This window comes from Centruroides sculpturatus, unplaced genomic scaffold (genome assembly GCF_000671375.1).
Source record: "Centruroides sculpturatus isolate CEXI.00-Female unplaced genomic scaffold, Cexi_2.0 scaffold991, whole genome shotgun sequence".
Classification (NCBI taxonomy): domain Eukaryota; kingdom Metazoa; phylum Arthropoda; class Arachnida; order Scorpiones; family Buthidae; genus Centruroides; species Centruroides sculpturatus.
The window spans coordinates 140252-162341 of record NW_019385208.1 but is presented as its reverse complement, the minus strand read 5'-3'; the positions used below and the strand labels follow the sequence as shown (position 1 = coordinate 162341).

General features: G+C 37.5%; 1 protein-coding gene and 1 pseudogene across 1 annotated transcript in view; both read left to right on the top strand.

The window, feature by feature from the left end:
- LOC111636131 (putative tRNA (cytidine(32)/guanosine(34)-2'-O)-methyltransferase) overlaps window positions 1-9664 on the top strand; it is a 32029-nt gene extending 22365 nt beyond the window's left edge. Inside the window, exon 4 of the mRNA XM_023381309.1 lies at window positions 8307-9664. Coding sequence (XP_023237077.1) covers window positions 8307-9211 — 905 coding nt within the window. The 3' untranslated portion in view covers window positions 9212-9664. The remainder of the gene's footprint in view (window positions 1-8306) is intronic.
- Window positions 9665-13774: 4110 nt separating this feature from the next.
- Window positions 13775-22087, top strand: LOC111636126 (annotated as a pseudogene).
- The last annotated feature ends 3 nt before the right edge of the window (window positions 22088-22090 follow it).

Sequence of the window (22090 nt, the reverse complement as noted above, 5' to 3'; positions counted from 1 at the left end):
CGTTGTTGCGCTATCTCGCGAACTGCCAGACTGCGACTTACACGATTTGAAACCACTCGATCAGCTAACGAAACAGACTTCGGGTGAAAAATATATTAGTCAGTTCTGTCCTACCAATGATAAGTTGTGTGACTAAAGCCACAGCTGCCAGAACTCCTTCGGAAACAATAGGGAAAAATTTTCGGGTTGCCACGACGAATTCCCGGGCAGACTATTTTAAGGATGCCGAAAGCAGAGCTGTGGAGTCGCGTAAAAATCTACCGACTCCGACTCCGGCTAAAACACCAAAACTCCACGACTCCGACTCCACAGCCCTGCCAGGGCTGTAGAGTCGCATAAAAATCTACCGACTCCGACTCCGGCTAAAACACCAAAACTCCACGACTCCGACTCGGACTCCACAGCCCTGGCCGAAAGCAACCACTCGCTATTTCTAATATACTCGATCCGCGATTTAAAGGTTGCATTTTGATTCACCAATAGCTCGTTCACGGGCAATACCTGGCATCAACGAGACCCTAAAAGATATTGCGAGAACAAGTAATGAACGGAATGAGCATCAGTTAGAAGTTAACTAACAGTGACGATATCTGGAGCTTCCACATCCCTCTAGCCGCGAAGCAGACAGGAACCGAAACACGGAGACTCGGGTAGCTCGTTTACAGAGTTAAAACATTACCTATATCGAAATTTGATAGACCGTAAATGCTGCCCGTTAAATGAAGAATGGGAACATTTGTCCGCCTTATTCCCAAATATAAAAAGCTCTGTTCCGTCGGAAAGATCATTTTCGAAAGCGGAGACGAAACAGGCTCTCCGGCTCAATCCTGGCAAAGCTAACGTTTTTCTTTCCTCCGCGAAAAATAGTTTTTACAACGTATTAAGTTAGTGGGTTAAGTAATGCAGAGTTTAGGACGTATCGAGTAAGTAAAATAATAAATAAACAAACAAGTTACATTATGAATTTGCGCGCGTAGTTGTATTTGGTAATTTCTGAGTTGATTATTATCTTGCTTTCAAATCTAAACTGCAAGTTTTGGGGTCCGGTGAATTACAGCCTCGCTGGGTTGGATTCCCACGCTGTTAAAAGAGGAAATGTTACGTAGGTTTCTTCGCACGAGTATCTCTAAAACAACCTTCCCTGTTATGACTTTTGAACCCGAAAGGCGAAACTTTAAACCTAGTTCGATATCATTATCGGCTTTGCGGGTTATCGATATTCCCATCACTAGAACTAAGCCTNGTATACATACCCAATAATATTAAACAGAAAAAATAAATATATTCAATAAAAATCTTTGTTTTAACGAATGTACAATGTTGCGGCTCGGTAAATACGTCAACACTGAAATGAAAATCAGTCTAGCATAGGGAAAAATCGGGGAATTACACCGCAAAACGGCAAATTGTGCAGCAGCGTTATTGTGATTCAGCTTAAATTGAGCTGGCGTAAACCGAGGGCTACCTGTATTTGATTTTGATTTGCTTTTGTGGAGCGTGCTATCAGATTGGCTTGACCAAGCTTGTTATATCATAAGAATAATTTGTCTGTTATGTTGCTTACGAGATTTTAGCAGTGTAATAATGATTTATTTATTTTACTATAATGTACTACTAATAATGTGCCAATAGTAATATAATTTTACTATTACTCAAATATTTTTAAATATGCATGGGATTTTTTCTTTGACCGACGACAACTAATTTTTAGTTCTGTCATATTTCTGCACAACAATATAGTAATTTTTTCTTTCATCTATTTTCCTCCCTTACATCTTTCATTTTAAGATGACAAGGTTTTTGTTAGCACTTGTAAAATAGTCCAGTTTTGTTGCAATTAAAAATATTGGAATGACTATATTTATATGATGTAGCTGGCCATTCGCCTCTTATTCACAGTTCAGTGGCATTTTTTTCTGTTGAAGGAGATTTCCAATGTAATGTTTACTAAAATTTGAAAGCTATAAAATATTGTACACACTGTTGCACAAGTTATCATCAGAATAAACAAAATTTCATTCAAAGTATAGCATGTCCATCGTACGATGGAAAGCAGTCCAAATGAAATCATGCAATCACTTGTTGCATATATCATATCATTTCTTTGTACAGTAGACCCCCCTATAACATGGGTTCATATAATACAGATTAATATAAAATGGCGAAAAAATTGCGATTGTATTCTTATATAAACATGCTAAAAGAGACTCATATAATACAATAAAATGTCATCGCCGACTCGTGTCATGACAGGATTGGTCGAATCTGGATCAATAGCAGATATTGCACAAACCGTTGAGTTTAAACGAGCAGTGGACCTACTAAAAACCATTTATTATTTAATGGCCATAAAAATTATATTTATATTAATGATGTCTCCAAAGTCCAGCGAATTTTTCGCAGAAAAATAACTTATCAGGAAACACACGCCCGCCGTTCGATGTGCCGCTCTTTGACAAAAACAATCTTAAGCGATGGCGTTGTCGAATGGTGCACACTCGGTAAGTAATTCTACAATTTTTTGTTTATAGCATAGTTTATATGGATTATTCCCAAAAAAATTATATGTGTTTTGGAAATGTTGAGTCAAATTAGTCTAGAAGCGATTAATTTTATGGAAGAAAACCTTTCAAACAGCCAGTCCCTAAACTGCATACATGCTGGGCTGTGATTTGCTCATGTATTTAAGTGACTTGTACAACATGAAATTCATAAAACATGGAACATATCTACCATGTTATAGGGGGTCTACTGTATTTCTCTTGAACAGTGCATACCTACCTTGTGTGGAAGATTCCAGAACATGGCCATTAGAACTGTGAAATGCTAACTCACCAACTTGGTCTATGGGAGATTTTTGCAGCAAATTCATTTTCCTTAAAACCATTCAGTTTGAGTTCTGAAATATTAAAGGTGTGTTCCAAATATAAGGGCTTGTTCAATGGAATCATTTCATTTGTTGGTCTTAGCTTAAAAACAAAAAGTAAAAATCTAAAAATGTTGATTTCTTTCTTCCTCTTATTTGCCTTTTTATCAGAGACAACACGAAGGGTACTCAGAACAGAAAAACAATCATTTATTTTTCAAAAAACTTGCTATGCATTTCGGGTGATTTTATACAAATATTGTCACCCTATTTAGGCTATAAAACAAAAATACAATCTTTTAGAGTTTACATAGTAATGATAGAGAGGTTTAGCCAAAATTTTCAACGCGAAAACTTGAATGTTGGACGTTCAGCGCCACCATCCTGTAAGCCTAGAAGATTGACAGTGGCATTTGGAACATCGAGCATGATTCCACTGACGTTCCAAATGCCATTGTCAAACTTCTAGGTTTACAGGATGGCAGCGCTGAATGTCCGACGTACACGTTTTCACGTTGAAAATGTTGGCCATAACCTCTCTATTATCAATATAAACTTACAACTGATATTTTTTCATTTCTTTTATAAATTTTCTGTTCATACAATTGTCCATCAATTAACCAACGTTCACTTTTATACAAACTTTTATCTCAGATGATGTCCCACCATGCACCCTCTATTTTCATTCCATTATTTAAATTAATAGTATTATTTGTGTGTACAATTGCCACATGTTCTTTAAATTTATGTAAATATGTGTCTTTTTCTTTATAGAGGATTTTAACATTACTTTTATCAATGGAACATACATATTTCTCACAATACTTAAACTGTGGAGATTGGTTATACAGTGGGTGATTGGTTAACAAACATAATCTGTTCCAAGACTTTGTTTGCTATCCGAATTGTTCGTTAACCGGTTATCAATTTACCATAGGTTTGTATGGGAATTTGATTAATTCATTCTGGAGACCCCAAAAAATAAAAAATATATACTTTCTTACTATGTTTATTTATATGTAATAATAAAAATACATATATACACAGACTTGCATTTTTATTAGTCATGTTTTTTTGTTTGTGGGGGTTAAAGAATCTGTCTAATGTCGATTGTTTTTCTCTCTTCTTCAGGATTTTCAGAAGTAATTAATAGCATTGTAATTGTAGAGATCCCCAAGCCTATTAACCTCTACCTGGTTTGTATGCCATTCTAAGACCATTGATCTGACATCTCCCACTTCTTCAAAAGATCTTTAATTAATAGCAGATATCGGCATTAATCCTCTTTTTCAGAAGAAAACATATCTCGCCGAGTTTCTTAGTGTTCTTCATTCAAGAGATCTTGACGTTCTTCTGTCGTCAGATCCGTTTCAGGTTCCATTATGAGCTCTTCAATGTTCTTTATTTCTCAGAAGTGATTTTTGTTACTCCTTTAGCTGCTTGAGTCTTGATTATACTGTATCTTTCTTAGATAAGATTGAACTGCGGCCTACTGTAGACCTGTTCAAGCCATACTACCCAGCAACATCAAACATCTGCCCACTCTCTACTTTTGCTATTATACTCTTACCTTTCAAAAATAAAAACCGATGCAAAACTTAATGAGTGACCACCCGACAGTCTCGCAAATACTATAAAAAAATTGTTTGTCAGAAAAATAAAAGGCTGGAATTACAACGGAGTATTTCAAAGTTCGAGGAATACTATCTGATCAGTATATATCGGGTTGAGCGTCGACATTGACATCTCTCTCACTCCAAAAAGTTACCTGAAGACAAAAGAAAATCAATTGGCATTTGCTATTTTCATCGCTTCTTTTTATGTTTGTTCAGTGAAGTGTTCGTTATCTGATCATGTGTTAGTTGTCTGATCATAAAAATCTTTTGCGAAAATGTTCGTTATCTGATTTGTTCATTAACCGATCACCCGCTGTATTTTAGTCTAATCTCTGCTTCGTGTTCACAGATTCTAATTTTCAGCTGTCTCCATTTCAATTATATAATTAACATGCTTTATACATGTGCAATTGAATATTTTTATAAACTATAAACTACCCTACTTCTTCTATAATTCCCTTCTTTTTCTTTTGCTAGTTTTAATTTTATTTTCTAAGTTAGCAGCTAATACAATACCGTGATCTTTAAATTTATTTTTGTACTTTTCGAATAAATCTTTAATATAAAGAAAGAAGGACACATATATATTATTCTCATCTTTATATTTAACATTAAATCTATATTTATTATATTCTATAGACCATTTTTTTAATAACTAGTGCAAGTATCCATTTAATAAAAATTTGTATAATGACTCATTTGTTTTTTTAATCCTTTCTTCCAACGTTGTTGTTCTAGTCCAAATCTTGGATAAGGCCGTTACAAAACTGTTCTTTTTTATGGACAATATGATTTATATGAACTAATATCAATATTATTATTGTAATAGTTATTGTTATATCTAAATAATTAATGTTATTTCTAATTTATGTTCAAATTTTAAGTGCTTAATGTATTTGTGTAATTTAGAATTATACTATCATTTGTTACTGCATCATCATATATACATATCTTGCTATGAAAACTATATCCTTTAAAGACATTCATTTTTTTTATCTAATTCAGTCATATAAATATCTGCTAATTTTGGTCCAATCACTATGTCAATACTTATTCCATTTTTCTATTTATACAGTATATCTTTTCTCCCACATAAAAATACTTATTATAAAGCAAAACTTAATTCAATCACAACCACGACTGTACTTTAAAATTGATTAAATTATTTTCTATCTTATCCTATTTTCCAAATCTCTGAGACAGGTTGTTTATTTAGACTTTTCCAATTTAGTTTCAGATTTAATATTAATATTTATAGAGGCTAATTTTGTTTAGATAACAAAGATAGCGCAAGATAGTGCAAAACTAAAACTGTATAATTTAATAATTCATTAGGACGAGGGACGTCAGAGGTACAGGACCCAAAAACCAGTCTATAATAAAACCATTTATACCCCAGTGTGTAGTGAACAGATTTGCATATACAAAAGCATTAGATCATATGCCTGTGTTAGATGACAGGCATATGATCTAAACACAGGCATATGATCTCATAGTATAGAATTTAATATGTTAGAACAAATAGTATTAGAACAAGCAAACACCATAAAAGGAAACATACAGTTTGAAATTAAAACAGAACAGTCTTAACTATTTAGACATAACAATAGAAAGAAAAAATGATAAATTAATATATAAAAAAAATATGTAAAGCCTATGCAAATATCTAAGGTAATTAATTATAAATCAACTGTTTCAATAAGTATGAAATACAATATATTTAAAATGTATGTGGATAAAATAAAAAAACAGAACAACTGAAATAGAAACTCAAATTCAGGAAATAGAAGAAATAGTCAAAATGTTCATATTAAATGATTACCCAAAATTTGTACTGAAAAAATGGATACAAAAATTATGAAATGAAGAACAGCCGAGAAAACAATTTTATAAAGAAAAACAGTTTGTAAAATTGATATATATATACCCAAATTATTTGAAAGAGTTAAAAAAGTAATTGCTGGTAAAATAAATTTAATACCAGAAAAAAACAGATTCAACCAAAAAATATTTATTTTATAGAAATGATAAAAAAAATTCGAGATTACAGAAGAAAAAGGTGTGGTATATTCGTTTAATTGTAATTGTGAACAAAAGAAAACATAGGAGTAGGTATATAGGAGAAACAAAAAGAAAATTGAAAATATGTTTAAAAGAACATTAAAAATAATTATGCAAATTCTGCAGTAGCAGAACGTTGTAATACGAATGAGTGTGAAATAGATTTGAGTACTGTAAAAATAAAGAAAAAAGAAAAGAATAATTTCAAAAGGCAATTATACGAACACATTTACATAGCGAGACAACAGAACAGAATGAACAACAATATGGGAAGATATATCTACCAATCATGGAATAGAATTATCGACAGAAGGAATGACTGGGGATATAAGAGAGAGAGCATCTAGTAATAGGTATCTAAGAATTATAATAAAAGTGGCTCTGTTGGTAATTCTGATTTTCGAAATGTTTAAAAATCGAAAAACTAAAATATTGAATGTAGACCTGCTGATGAGGGACGAACTAGTCCGAAACACAATATCGTGTATAAAGTGTACTGTACAGTACATGTGAAAAATAAAGACTGTTTTCTCTGATAGGCTTTCTTAACTTTTGCTGAACAAAGACGTCGGTATAATACGTCCTGTTAATAAAATTAGTCCGAGTAGACATTTAAATACTATACAAAAGCATTAGGTTTGAATGGACCAACACCAATAGCGAGGTTGAAGCCGAAGTTTTAAACGCGAAAACGTGTACGTCGGACGTTCGGCGCCGCTTTCCCCTAAGCCTAGAAGTTTGACAATGGTGTTTGCATAGTCAGTGGAATCATGCTCGACAATCCAAACACCATTGTCAAACTTCTAGGCTTACGTGAAAGCGGCGGTGAACTCCGACGTACACGTTTTCGCGTTTAAAACTTCGGCCTCAACCTCGCTAATAGTCCATTATATCAAACAACCGACTTTTATAATGTTTGATAATTCTTTTGTGGGTCTCCGAGTTTCGACCCTCGAACCACTCCAATAATTGGTCAACGGTCCATTTATCACATATTATTCTTATCGTGTTTAAATATACTTTATTTATCAGTTTTCGTCGGTACATATTTCTTTTTCTTTCTGCCGTTCATTTTATTTTCAGCAGGAAGCAAGATAAACATACAGATTTTATCGATCGGTGAAGACAACCAATGTTTTTCATAAAAGTAATTTATCATTTAAAATAGTACGGATCCAACTGTACGAATAAATAGTTAAAAGAGATAAACAATTTTTCAACCCAACGAAACCGGTCACCATTAAAACAACGATTTACCATTTTGATTAACTTACGACGTAACAGCTTGCTATAAAGCAAATTTTGGCCGCGGGAGAAAAATAATTCGGTAAAGAAGGATCTGGATTTGCGATATAAACATTCTAAGGGCAAATTAGAGCCTTCCCTTTCCCGGGTCACACTCAATACATGCAGAGGCAGGAACTAATCAGAAAAGAAGAGACAGTATATATCGCCCATAGTGACGTGATCGTGCAGGCCTTTATAATACTGTATAGATATATGTTTACGAGTAGCGATTATGCATATATTTGACATAGTAAATAAATTGAAACGGTTAAACCAAAAGCTAATTTAGTTACGTTTAATATTAATAATTCAGGTTATACGATTGCCGACGTATAATTAAATAGTTTAACATAGCGCATATAATTGAAGATAATACTTTATAAATGACAATTTCTTTATTTCAGGGAATTTAGCGGTCAGAATGGGACGATCGTCGAAAGACAAGAGAGACATCTACTACAGACTGGCGAAGGAAGAAGGGTGGAGAGCGAGAAGCGCCTTTAAATTGCTACAGATAAACGAAGAATTTAACATCTTCGAAGACTGCAAGCGGGCGGTGGATCTGTGCGCCGCTCCCGGAAGCTGGAGCCAAGTTTTGTCGCGGAAACTGCGAACGGGGTCGGACGATCGGGACGTCAAGATCGTGGCCGTGGATCTACAGGCCATGGCTCCGTTACCCGGAGTGATACAGATTCAAGGGGACATTACGAAACTGTCGACGGCGCAGCAAATAATCGGTCACTTCGAGGGGGAGAGCGCGGATCTGGTGGTGTGCGACGGCGCTCCCGACGTCACCGGACTACACGACATAGACGAATACATACAGGGACAACTGCTGCTGGCCGCTTTAAATATAACGACCCACGTGCTGAAAAAGGGCGGCACCTTCGTGGCAAAGATATTCAGAGGTAAAGACATAAATCTGCTCTACTGCCAGTTAAAAATATTTTTCCCCGCGGTTTTCGTGGCAAAACCTCGAAGTAGTAGAAATTCCAGCATAGAAGCGTTTGTCGTGTGTCAGAATTATTCTCCTCCGGAAGGTTACGTGCCGACCGTGCTAAGTTTATTGGACGGACGGTTTTCTTATCCTGTGGAGCACGTCGACGGTCCCAATCGCACCGTGGTTCCTTTCATCGCCTGCGGAGACCTCAGCGGTTTCGACGCGGACAGGTCCTACCCGTTAGACATCGAAGGCAGAGAATACGAATATCGCTCGCCCGTTCAGATTCCCATCGATCCTCCTTACAAGAAAGCCTGCGAATTGAAAAAGCGAGACAAACTGACCAAACCCGAAACCGTAATCGTGGAGCCCGGCGATTGTACTTCGGCGGATGACCGAGAGTGCCAAAGTGAAAATGTTGAGCAAGTAAACGAACGATGAAACGTAGCAATGATTCCTTGACTGTTGCTGACGTCATCCAAATTAAAAATATTTTATTAACTCATTCTTATGTGAATAAAGTACTTTTACAATAACAACAACAAAACTATAAAATTTCTGGAAGAGCCTATGTTAATACTGTCTTTAGACAGTTTTTATATATTTGAAAAGAAATCGTCTGTATATTAAATTGATTTAACATCGTATTTATTGGAAATTAAACTACGAAAAATTTTACGCTTAGGAAAATTAGATTTTATTTTTACTTTCTATAGAATGTTCTGTATTGGACTATACTGTAAGTAGAAAAAATTAATGTAGAAATAATATATTTTTGATATTTACCCACGTACTACAGCCTACTTCGGTGGTGTGCCAAGATCAACTCTTAATTGGGCTACAATTTCAAAAAATATCCCCACCGTCTGCCCTTCCTTAATCTCGAGAACGGAGTTAGACAAAAGTCGAGACCAGATATGGAAAGCTTATGGACGGGTCCTGAGTAACTATATACGAACTTCCCACGCAAACTGCGAGTCACGTTATTTCCATTGAAAACTTTTCCCCCGAAAGCAGTTAATAGATGACCGGCACACCTCCGTCGCTAACGGAAAAGTGTGACGTACGGAGGCAAGACACTACGGTACTAATTTGAAGCGAGAGCATATTTTAATTGAAATAAATTTAAAACGTGATTAAAAATTGCAGCCAGGCATCGTGACTCAATAAATAATTGCTGGTAGATAATTACTGTACATTTAATTATCACAGCTGTATTGTTTTATACGAGATAACGGAATAAATATTTTTCTTGCTGACTTATAATACGTGGTAGTAAGTTGCGATAAGCGCAACGAATAAGTACTGTACAGTACTATAGCGAAGATGCAAACAAACTTTGCGACAATTGATTTACCCAGCTGAATGATACGAATTAATTAATTAATTGCGGAGTCTCCGCACCCTCAATTTAGAAAAATCGACGATCGAATGTAAAAAACCCGCTTATCGTTGATGTGCGGCGTTCAACACTTAGGTTTCTAGCAATGGCGGATTCCAGGAATGTACATTTTGACAAGGGATGACTTAAAAGTGTGAAGATTATCGCGCGTTAGAAGCAAGGACTCCGTCGAGATTTTGTCTGGGGTGAGGAAAAATACGTACTGTATATGTCATTTTGATCAGGTTCACCAAAATCGCCTTCCTGGAGTAGGTTTGTCGCTACTTACGCTATCATGGTTTATATAAAAGCGAATAAACAGGCAAACTGACAAACTAAAATTTTTACCACCCTAAAAAGATACGGAGTTTTCCAGGCATCGATACTCCCAGTGCGATAACTAGAACCCACATTGGAAACCAGTGTAGATAGTGCGCATCTACATAACACTGGATGAAGAATGAATTCTTAGATAATGTATATATCGAGTGTGGCCAAACGCTTACAATCCGTATGTATTTAACACTACATATTGAACAGCAAACTTACGAAAATTTTAACCTTACGTACTGTACGTGCAAATAGAGGGTTTCGAGCGTAAAGAAAAAGATGGTACAAATATAGGGGACTGGCAGTTTGGTCACCGTGGGCATATACATCTGTATAAGTACGTTTGTCACATTCGAAATCTTTATCGTATACTAGCCGCGAAATTATATTTACTTATTTAATATACAATATTTCGTGTTTTTTTATTAGGGGCACAAACGAACAGAGATCTGCAGCTACGTTGGTAGTTGCAAATCTGTTGGTTTGTGACGTTAATAGCTGCGTTCGAGGCCCGGTGACTCGTTAAGAAATGTTTAGTGGCGGGACCACTCCCATTTAATAGTGATGAGGTTGGGGGCAAGAACATCCAGTTTGACTTTTCCGCATCTCCGTGATTCATTCTTCCACTTCGGAGCACCGCAATATCCACATACTTTATCCATAAACCCAATATTAGCCGACTAGCAGACCCCGCCACGCGTTGTGGCTCAAAATGTATCTATTATAAATTTATAACACTTCCCTTTGGAGGGGAGAATTTTTCGAAAAATTTCTTCTTAATTGTACATTCTGTTGACGTACCCTATTAAAAGGCAAAAAACCGCATCCAAAATAGTATAAATAGAAGCAGAGTTCTTTACGGTAAGCCTTAATCCTAACCATCTCCCTTCAGTGGAGGAATTTCGACACGTATATTATATAAAAACACGTGCGTATTCGAATGCAGCATCGTGTCAAAATTTCAAAGGAATCGGTAGGAACAAACGAACATTACATTTTTATTTATATAGATAGATAGAAGATGATCTGCTTTAGTTCATTTTCACAGAAAAGCATAATGCCTCACAGAAAAGCAAACTTAGGGCGTCGTACTCGTAGCGCCATCTGTTGGACATAAAAGCCTTAACCTAGATTATATATTTTAATTTATATGAATGTTTAACGGAATAATATACAGCCTATGTCCACCCCGAGGTTCCATTCTAAATATTGTTGAAAGAATTTTTGAAATCGGATGAGTAGTTTCGGAGATTACCCGCTGCAAACAAACTTGCATACATAACTTACTTACAAACATTACCTCTTTATAATATTAATATAGATGACGAATAGTGTAAAAGAGTCATAAATGACACTTTTGAGCTTGAATCATACCGCTTTTTGCGCTAAGGAATCATCGTACTCCTTGTACGCTGGGAAACTCGCAGAATTAAGTAATGCTGAGATTGGAATATCGATATATCGGTGAAAACTGTGAATTGGCAGGGGAGGAGACAAAGGAAAGCGACGTTCAGCGTTGTTGCGCTATCTCGCGAACTGCCAGACTGCGACTTACACGATTTGAAACCACTCGATCAGCTAACGAAACAGACTTCGGGTGAAAAATATATTAGTCAGTTCTGTCCTACCAATGATAAGTTGTGTGACTAAAGCCACAGCTGCCAGAACTCCTTCGGAAACAATAGGGAAAAATTTTCGGGTTGCCACGACGAATTCCCGGGCAGACTATTTTAAGGATGCCGAAAGCAGAGCTGTGGAGTCGCGTAAAAATCTACCGACTCCGACTCCGGCTAAAACACCAAAACTCCACGACTCCGACTCGGACTCCACAGCCCTGGCCGAAAGCAACCACTCGCTATTTCTAATATACTCGATCCGCGATTTAAAGGTTGCATTTTGATTCACCAATAGCTCGTTCACGGGCAATACCTGGCATCAACGAGACCCTAAAAGATATTGCGAGAACAAGTAATGAACGGAATGAGCATCAGTTAGAAGTTAACTAACAGTGACGATATCTGGAGCTTCCACATCCCTCTAGCCGCGAAGCAGACAGGAACCGAAACACGGAGACTCGGGTAGCTCGTTTACAGAGTTAAAACATTACCTATATCGAAATTTGATAGACCGTAAATGCTGCCCCTTAAATGAAGAATGGGAACATTTGTCCGCCTTATTCCCAAATATAAAAAGCTCTGTTCCGTCGGAAAGATCATTTTCGAAAGCGGAGACGAAACAGGCTCTCCGGCTCAATCCTGGCAAAGCTAACGTTTTTCTTTCCTCCGCGAAAAATAGTTTTTACAACGTATTAAGTTAGTGGGTTAAGTAATGCAGAGTTTAGGACGTATCGAGTAAGTAAAATAATAAATAAACAAACAAGTTACATTATGAATTTGCGCGCGTAGTTGTATTTGGTAATTTCTGAGTTGATTATTATCTTGCTTTCAAATCTAAACTGCAAGTTTTGGGGTCCGGTGAATTACAGCCTCGCTGGGTTGGATTCCCACGCTGTTAAAAGAGGAAATGTTACGTAGGTTTCTTCGCACGAGTATCTCTAAAACAACCTTCCCTGTTATGACTTTTGAACCCGAAAGGCGAAACTTTAAACCTAGTTCGATATCATTATCGGCTTTGCGGGTTATCGATATTCCCATCACTAGAACTAAGCCTAGTCTTACCTGTTTACTTTTCCTTCGAGATCGGTCGAGGTTTTGTCGTTTCCGAATAGACGTAATCTTCGCTCACGCGAGTACAGTTAGGCCTAACGAATCACCGATACAACAGGTAACGATTCGAAAAACCCGCCATATTTACACGTACTGCCATCTAGCGTAACCATGTTACTTTTTTTAATACCCGAAAGATTTTGCTAATTAATTAATTTTTTAATGTCACTTTTTCAAATATAATAGTAAACTTCGATAATACACCTTTCTTATAGCTAATCCCTTGACCGCGCGTCGCCATCTAGCGAAGAGACATAAATTCGTTACGGTTTAATTTAATTAGACTTTGAAATGACGCGTACAGTACCTATAAACCTTCTCCCCAACCGACAGATTTAAAATATGTTCGGCACGCGGCCACAAACATTTCGACCGCTACGACCACTGTTTATACAGAAAATTATTATTATTCGCGAAGGTAAAAGGGTCCGGGCTCCGCCGTACCGCGCCCGTCCGCGGCTTTCGAGTTAAAGGGAAGGTAGAAGGGCCACCTGGTAGCGCGTGGACTAGTTCCTTTAGTTGGAACGATTTCCGCCTTACGTTTCTCTACTCACGGTGTGTCATCGATATTCTTATCTATTAAGATAATACGATAAGAACGATACGAGATCGCAGCGAAGTATAAGGTTATCGGAAATTCCGGCATCGAGACGTTAAGATGTCGGTCTCCGCCGCATCACAGACAATTTTTAATTTAGGAGAAGGGCCGATTTGGGAAGAAAATACCGGCAATCTGTTATTCGTCGATTTATTCGAAGGAAACTTTTGCAGATTAGATCCGGTCACTAACGAAATCGACGTAATTCATACAAGTAAATACAAACTTTTATTGTTAATTTACTCTTAACGGGGGTGACGGAGGCTTTCGAGTGTTTTTTATTTTTATTTTTTTATTTTAGATGGAACGGCCAGTGTCGTAATTCCTTACGTCGGCAACGATCGTCTCTGTATAGGGACGGTGGCTAGAAAAATCGTCAACGTAAATTGGGACACTAGGAAAATAGAAACGATCGTAGAAGTGGAAGAAGACGATCGCTTGACTCGATTTAACGACGGAAAATGCGATTCTTACGGAAGATTATGGGCAGGTTTGCGAATTCGTTAACTTTGTAGCGATAAGAAAGCGTTTAAATTTTACTACAACGGAATCCGAAGGGCAATACGTGTATCTATCGATGTCCTTGTGGAAGATTTGTTACCACTGTTTTATCTTTTATCGTCTAATAAACTGATGCGCGATAAAAGATTTTCGTTAAATTTAGATATTACTTTTCATTTTAAGAATGATATCATTCTTTAGTTTAACGGCGCTGTTTCAAAGGCATTCGTTGGCCGTATTAATGCTAAAAATTAAAAAAAAAGCTATAAGAGTACACTGCGCAATGCCAAGGATTGGAATTTCCGTTGCATTTTTGTAATTTATGAAATATCCGTGTATTGCTGCGCTTCTGGAAATACGGTGCACCGCGGCTGTAGTGAAAATGTATCGGCAATGATATAAGAAAGTCACGTAAAGTCCCGTTCGGTTAGAAGATTTCGTGCAAATGTTTAAACGAAATAGGCGCAGCCGTGTAGGAAAGTAATATCTTTTCCACGCGCACGCTAAGAGCTGGCTTGTTTGAACAAATTTCGCAGCCACATTTATAACTTATTGCTAGACAGCGGACATCTAGGCCCTTAAAATAAGCTTTTAAATTGCATCGTTTAGGCTTTATAAACAAAAAACAGGCGGTCAAAATTTGCGCAACGAACGATTAACCTACTTATCGGGACGATGAATTTTTTATTTTACATGTATTCCAAACAAAAATACACGTATTCAGAATGATGCGAACACAAAAGTAGACAAACAATTACCTTTACATTTTTTATTCGCTCTGTTTCGCATAGTTAGTTTCGTAATATATTACGAACACTTTTTCCAAATTTTCAATAGAAAAGTTGCAACGTTTGTCACCGAGAATTAATTTATACGCAGAGAAAGAGCGTTCCGCATCTACCGAAGATAACGGACAGTGTTTCGACTTTGGAAGAAGACGAACTGGGAATTCGCTTTCGGTTTTGCTCTTCTTTCCTGCCAAAATATCAGCCGCGACAAACGAGCGCTTTAATCCGAGTCTCTTTTGAAGCACGGCTTTCGACTTTTTCTTCACTTTATTGCAGCAGTGTCTGTCCATCGCAAAGTTTCTGGTTCGCTCTGTTGAGGAGATCAATTTATTCGTACATAGGTTTCCCACTACTTTCGAGAGCGGTAATAGTATCCGCGATGAATGTAAAATAACACTCGATGTACACCGACTTGTTCCGAACATAAATGTCATTCAAAATTTTCTAGGCTTTAGTTACGCAAACCGCATTGTCCGCTAAAGTGGCCAGAAGTTTTTTGATATCGAAGAAATGGTCACTGTAGTAGTTAGTACAAAATCTTAGCCACGTATATGCTAAGGGAAAAATAGGCATTTGCCTAAAATCCGCTTATTGCCCATTAACTTTAACAGTTCCCCGCTGCCCACCGAGTGGATAAAAACACCCATCGACCGATAGTCGGTGGCGGACTGGTGCCCGAGTAACGGGCTAGCCTCCTGGAATTTTCTAGGTTTTCTTCCGGTGTCTAATATCTAAATAAGGGCCATTTCTCTCTGATAGATCGTCCACACGTTGCATATAGCCTTAGCCCATCGAATCGTTTCAGCCGTGACATTCGTAGTGTATGCGGTACGTTACCCGGGTAATAAAGAACTCCTGACACAATAAGTAAAATACCCTGTTCATTCTCCACGGACGCTTTATTTCGTACCCGAATTCTGAGCATTTACTAATTTTTTCGGTGTATGTATTTTGCCGCATAGTCAATGAACTGATTGGGATGAGGAGTAACTCCAACGTTCCAATAAAAGACAAAAACGGGAAACTTCTGATGGCTCGAGATGAGCGGAACAAGAGGTGGATAGAACATTTTCGGGAAACATTTAATCAAGCGGAACCGACCATCAAATACGATTTCGATATTGAGGATACACAGGATGAGCTTCGCGTGGACATTGATTATATTTCCCTTGAGGAAGTGGAGCTTGCGATTAAGAGCCTAAAGAATAGTAGGGCAGCCGGTTTGGACGAAATTACGGCTGATATTCTGAAGCACGGACGGCAGCCTATGTAAAAGATAACGTTATTGTTTAACAGGTGCTGGCAATGTAGGGAGGTCCCAGAGGACTTGAAAAGGGGCGCTATAGTCAGAATTCCTAAGAGAAGAGCTATCTCCGAATGTACTAACTGGGGAGATATCACCTTCCTTTCTGTGCCTGGAAAGACATTTTGTGTGGTCCTCCTTCGATGCTTGCGGATTGCCCTCGATCAGAGCTTGCATAAGGAGCAAGCTGGGTTTCTCTGCGGAAGATCGTGCAGCGAGCAAACTTTTCCCTTCGAAATATCATCGAACAATGCGTTGAGTATCGACACCCATTAGCCATCAATTTCATCGATTTCAAGAAGGTTTTTGACAGTGTTCACTCGAGTCCCTCTGGGGGATCCTGAGATTATATGGTGTACCGACACACTTTCTCACCATTTTCAAGGCCTTATACTTGCATTCGAGTTGTTGCATCAAGACTGAAGGTGGTCATACGGACTTCTTTGAAATTACGACAGGACTGACTCCTGTCGTAATTTCAAAGAAGTCCGCAGGGTTGTGTCCTGTCCCCTTTCCTCTTCCTCATCGTCCTTGATTACGTCATGCGGCTGGCAAAAGAGTCCGGTGCGCACGTTGGGGCCGCATCCATTGGTTTAACCAGGAGAGTCTTTGAGATTTGGTTTTTGCCGACGATATCGCCCTATTCGAGGAAAGCGAGACAATGCTACAGCACGCTAATGCCGTATTGGATCGAAAGGTACACAAAATTGGCCTCAGGATAAACACCATGAAGACGAAAATTCTGCATGTATGTAACACTGCCAAACCGGGGAGTAATTGTCGGAGCACAACGATTGGAGGGGTGAAGAGATTTACCTACTTGGTAGTGTTATTTTCCAAAATGGTGACGCGGAAGCGAAGTGCCGCATCGGAAAAGCGGCGACAGTCTTCTGGCGGACGAACAAAATCTGGTCCTCACCAACCATCTCATTGAGAATCAAATTCCGCCCGTTCACATCCAAAGTGATTCGGATAGCTGTTTATGCTATTGCGTCCTGGAAGACGTCGGAAAGCATCAATAGAAGGCTCGATGTCTTTCAACAGAGATGCTTACGACGAATCCTAAAGATCCGATATTTAGATCATATCACCAATGAAGAGGTTCTCCGAAGGAGTGGGATGTGTAAACTTCATAACGTTGTCGCCCGTAGAAGAGTCCGACTGGCCGGCCACATTTTTCCTATGGAGAACAATATGATCCCTAAGACTGCCACGAAATGGATTCCCCTGGTGCCAAACGACCACGAGGACGCCCCAGGAGTACTTGGCGTAGAACTTTTCTTCAAGATTTGAAGATGCTCAATATTAGTTGGGAGGAAGTTGAAGCCTTCGCCCACGATCGAAATCGATGGAGGATAATTGCTACCCGTATGCTACCGTAGCATTTGAGGAATCAGATGTATTTTGCTAGTCTACTCTTCTCCCTCTCGAATGGCCTTTTTAATACGAACTCGAACATAATGAAAACAAGGTACATTTTACTGTATACAATAATTGTAGCTTTTGTCCAATGCGTTCGGAGTGCTTATCGTTGCCAAATAGAACTACGAGGTATAAAACATGAAGATTTTGTTACCGATGCAATAAATGCGTGGGATTTTTCAAATCATCACGCTACTATGATTTTATTTCGCATTTATCTTTACCAGCCGTCGACGTAATGTCTTATTATACACTTTTTCTTGGCAAGTTATTGTACGAGAAGCGACGTGCGTGGAAAATGGAGAATCGCGTGTTTCGGGGTAATTATACATTTACGCATTTATCCGAAGAAAGGAAATCGTCAAAATGTTTTTAATGTAGAAAAAACGGCATAAATTTGACGATAAAATTATTTAATAAAATAAAAGTAATCGTTATAAAGTATGTTGGAAATGTCAATCTTAGCAAGTTTTCCAAATACGCATCATTTTGTGTAACACGTTTCCAAACTGTAAGTTACTAAATAAAATTGTTAACAGTTTAAACTAGAGAAGCCAGCAACAACAGTAAAGTCTTTTGGAAAATGAATTTTTCTCTAACAGTTTTATAATTTGTATTGCAGGATCCATGTATTCGGAACATCTTCCACCTTCGGAAAGAGAAGGGCGAGGATCTCTTTATTCGTTAGATCGTTCTTTTAACTTGACCCGTCATCAGAGAAACATAGGAATATCGAACGGATTAGCTTGGAGTGGGGATAACAAATTAATGTTTTACGTCGATTCGTTGTGTAGAAGAGTTTACGTTTTCGACTACGATCTGCAGAAAGGAGAAATAAGTAAGCTCCTACGAAATCCACTCGTAGTCTATAGCTTTCGATTTTCTTGATAGACCCATTTATGTGTCGCAGGTAATAGAAGAACTTTAGTCGATTATAACGTAAATCCCGAATTTTGCGAATTTGGCTTACCGGACGGGATGACCATCGACGAAAAGGGAAAGTTGTGGATCGCTTGTATCTACGGAGGAAGAGTCTTGAGAGTCGATCCGGAAACCGGTGAGTTACGTAAACATTACTGTAGTTTTCTCTTACTAACGAAACATATAAATAGGCATAAATATTTAAATATTTACTTATATTAATGGGATTTATCGAAGAATAAACCGCTAGATAAATGATGCAACTTTGAAACTTTACTTTCGTCTTTCTTAAATGAAACGGTTCTTGCACAGAATCGTCTAAAACTACCCGTTAACTTTTTCTCGGTAGTGCTGCGGATAAATGCTAGTAAATATATTCTTTAGTAGGGCCTTTTAGAGTGTTCGAAAGATCCTTCTAAAGAGGTCCGAGCCGTTTACCTTTTTGAACCATTCAGTAAATAAAACAAAGCGGAATTAAAAATTATGTATTGTATTTTTAAATAGTAAAATCTGACTAAAATATTGGTTTTTTGTAAATACAAAAAATGCAATAAAATGAAAAATTTGTAAATGTTTTTTATCCCCCGTAAACACGAAGTTCTATCTCGCGGTCCAAATGTCCCGTCTACGATTTAATCTATTCTTTACTTATGATCGTCGGATATCGTGATAATACCGCTTAGTCCTCGTTTGCAAACCATAAATAGAATTATGCTATTAATGTAAAAGGTAAACTTTACGAGATAGTTAATTTTACAAAAATTCAAAAATTCCCACAACCAATCAGAGCATTGCTGATAAATGGTCGAAGAATGTTATCCAATAGATGATAAGATAACACCCGTATCGATTTCATTGTTCCAGATAGCTTCGTACTTTATTGTTGTTCGAATATTATAGCAACCGTAAAATAAAAAATAGAGGATAACTTTACAGCGATTTTCTTCTGTTATAAAATATTCATAAAATGTCTAAATTTATTTATTTACAGCGCAAATTCTACAAACCGTGGTTCTGCCGGCTCAGAACATTACGTCTTGTTGTTTCGGAGGGAAGAATTACGAGACGCTTTACGTCACTTCCGCATGGAAGGGACTATCGGAAGCGGATAGAAAATCGCAACCGGAAGCTGGGAAATTGTTTAAAGTGACGGGACTGGATGTTAAAGGCTTACCTCCCAGCAAATTTATTGCCTGAGTTTCACAAAAAGGGATATTGCAGCGGGAGTCGTATCCAGCGAATTGCAGAATTAAATTACGTAAACAGGCGAAATTAAGCCCCGAACGGGATGAAATGATTACAAATTCAAATTAAAATGATTGATTTTTCAAAATTTTTATGTAAATTTATATTACCCGAATAAAATTCGTTCTTTCAAACGAAATGTTTAAATGAATTTAATTTGACGTATTAATTTTTTGCATTTTTACTACATTATTGTGTAAAATTTCATATATTTTCCGTTCGAAATTAATCTAAACGAGTAAGAAGATATTTTCTATTGTCAAATTTACACAAAATTCAAAAATACCGGAAATGTAACGTGTTTTTGCGCGCTAAAAAGCAACGTGTCGGTGTGACAAAAAATCCATTTTAAAATGTTTTGAACGGAGCATAAAATACAGAAAGATTAAAAATTTAATTTTGTGCACATTATTTAACTATAAAAAATCTTTTAAAATATATTAAATACGTATTTATCGTTTCATTAATGAAAAACATTAGAATCGCTACGATCCTAGATCTATGTTTCGTATAGGGAATGAACTCATCTTCAATTATAGCATCGCGCAATCGAAGATAAGGCTTTTATATAGATTAACATTACATCGACACACGCGAATGTCTACGTTTGATTTAGATTCAAGGTCGATGATCCGAACCTTACGCAACCAGAGGAGGGGAGTATCTATAAAAACCGGTAACTGTATCCGCGCTGACAACACAACAGTCGACAATGTCGGTGACAGCCGTGTCGAAACACCTTTTTGACTTGGGAGAAGGTCCCTTTTGGGACAACACCTCCGAATCTCTCTTCCACGCCGACTCTTTCGTGGGGGATTATTGCAAACTCAATCCTAGAACTGGAGAAACCGAATTTTTACATCTAGGTAAGGTGTTAATTTGTCGAAATTTCTTTCCAGTATTTGTTACGCCATTCCGTACTTTCAGACGGTGGACTGACCACTGTTATCATTCCGTACAATTCGCACCCCAATAAATTGCTGGTGACTCTTCAAAAATTAATACTAAAACTCGACTGGAACACTAAAGAGACCGAATTGTTAGCGGAAGTAGAACCTGATATTTCCAGATCCAGATTTAACGATGGAAAATGTGACGCCAGTGGCAGGTTTTGGGTCGGTGAGTAGTTTAAAATGCCGTTTTTAATCGGCCGTAAAAAATTTGAAGATTAATTTTTGCATATTTCCATTTCAGGTACCGTGTTGGAGAAGGAAGGCGGAGGGATAACGGAGGGCGGAGGCCATTTACACAGCATGGATGTAAATTTAACGGTGAAAACACACGACGTTAAAGGTGTTAGTCTGTCTAACGGAATGGATTGGAGTTTGGACAACAGAACGATGTTTTTTAACGATTCGGAAGGGCAGAAAATATTTGCCTTCGATTTTAATTTGAGCGAAGGATCAGTCAGTAAGGGGCACTTCGTCGTTGCATTTTGACGTCTTAGTTAATTCTTTAAATTATACAATCTGGTTTTAATTAAGGTAATCAGCGAATTTTGGCCGATTTTAACGTCACACCCGGCTATAAAGATCTCGGCTATCCCGATGGTATGACCGTCGACCAAGAAGGAAAATTGTGGGTGGCGTGCTTTGCCGGAAGTCGGGTACTTCGCATCGATCCAGAAACAGGTAATACTCGACACACAATTTCTTAAGAGATTCCGTGAAGAATATTTACAGAAAAATTCCTATTTTAGCAAAAATACTCCAGCAAGTAGAATTTCCCGCAAAAAATATAACTTCGTGTTGTTTTGGAGGACCGGGCTACCGAGATTTGTACGTTACGTCCGCTTGGAGAGGTTTGAGCGAAGAACAATTGAAGGCCCAACCTAAGGCGGGAGCAGTTTTTAAGGTTACGGGTTTGGGTGTCGGAGGACGACCCGCAAATACCTTCCCAGGTTAATGCGCTGGGTGTTTCTCGATATCGGTATGGAAAACTTCTAATTTCCACTTAAATAAGATCGAAACGATAAAATGCGTATTGAAATTAATATTATATAATAAATATATTTATCACTTAATCATTATTTACATAAAAATACATCAAAAAGCTAATGTAGCTTTCGAAAAATATAAAATTTACTTATTAATCTGTGAACAAAA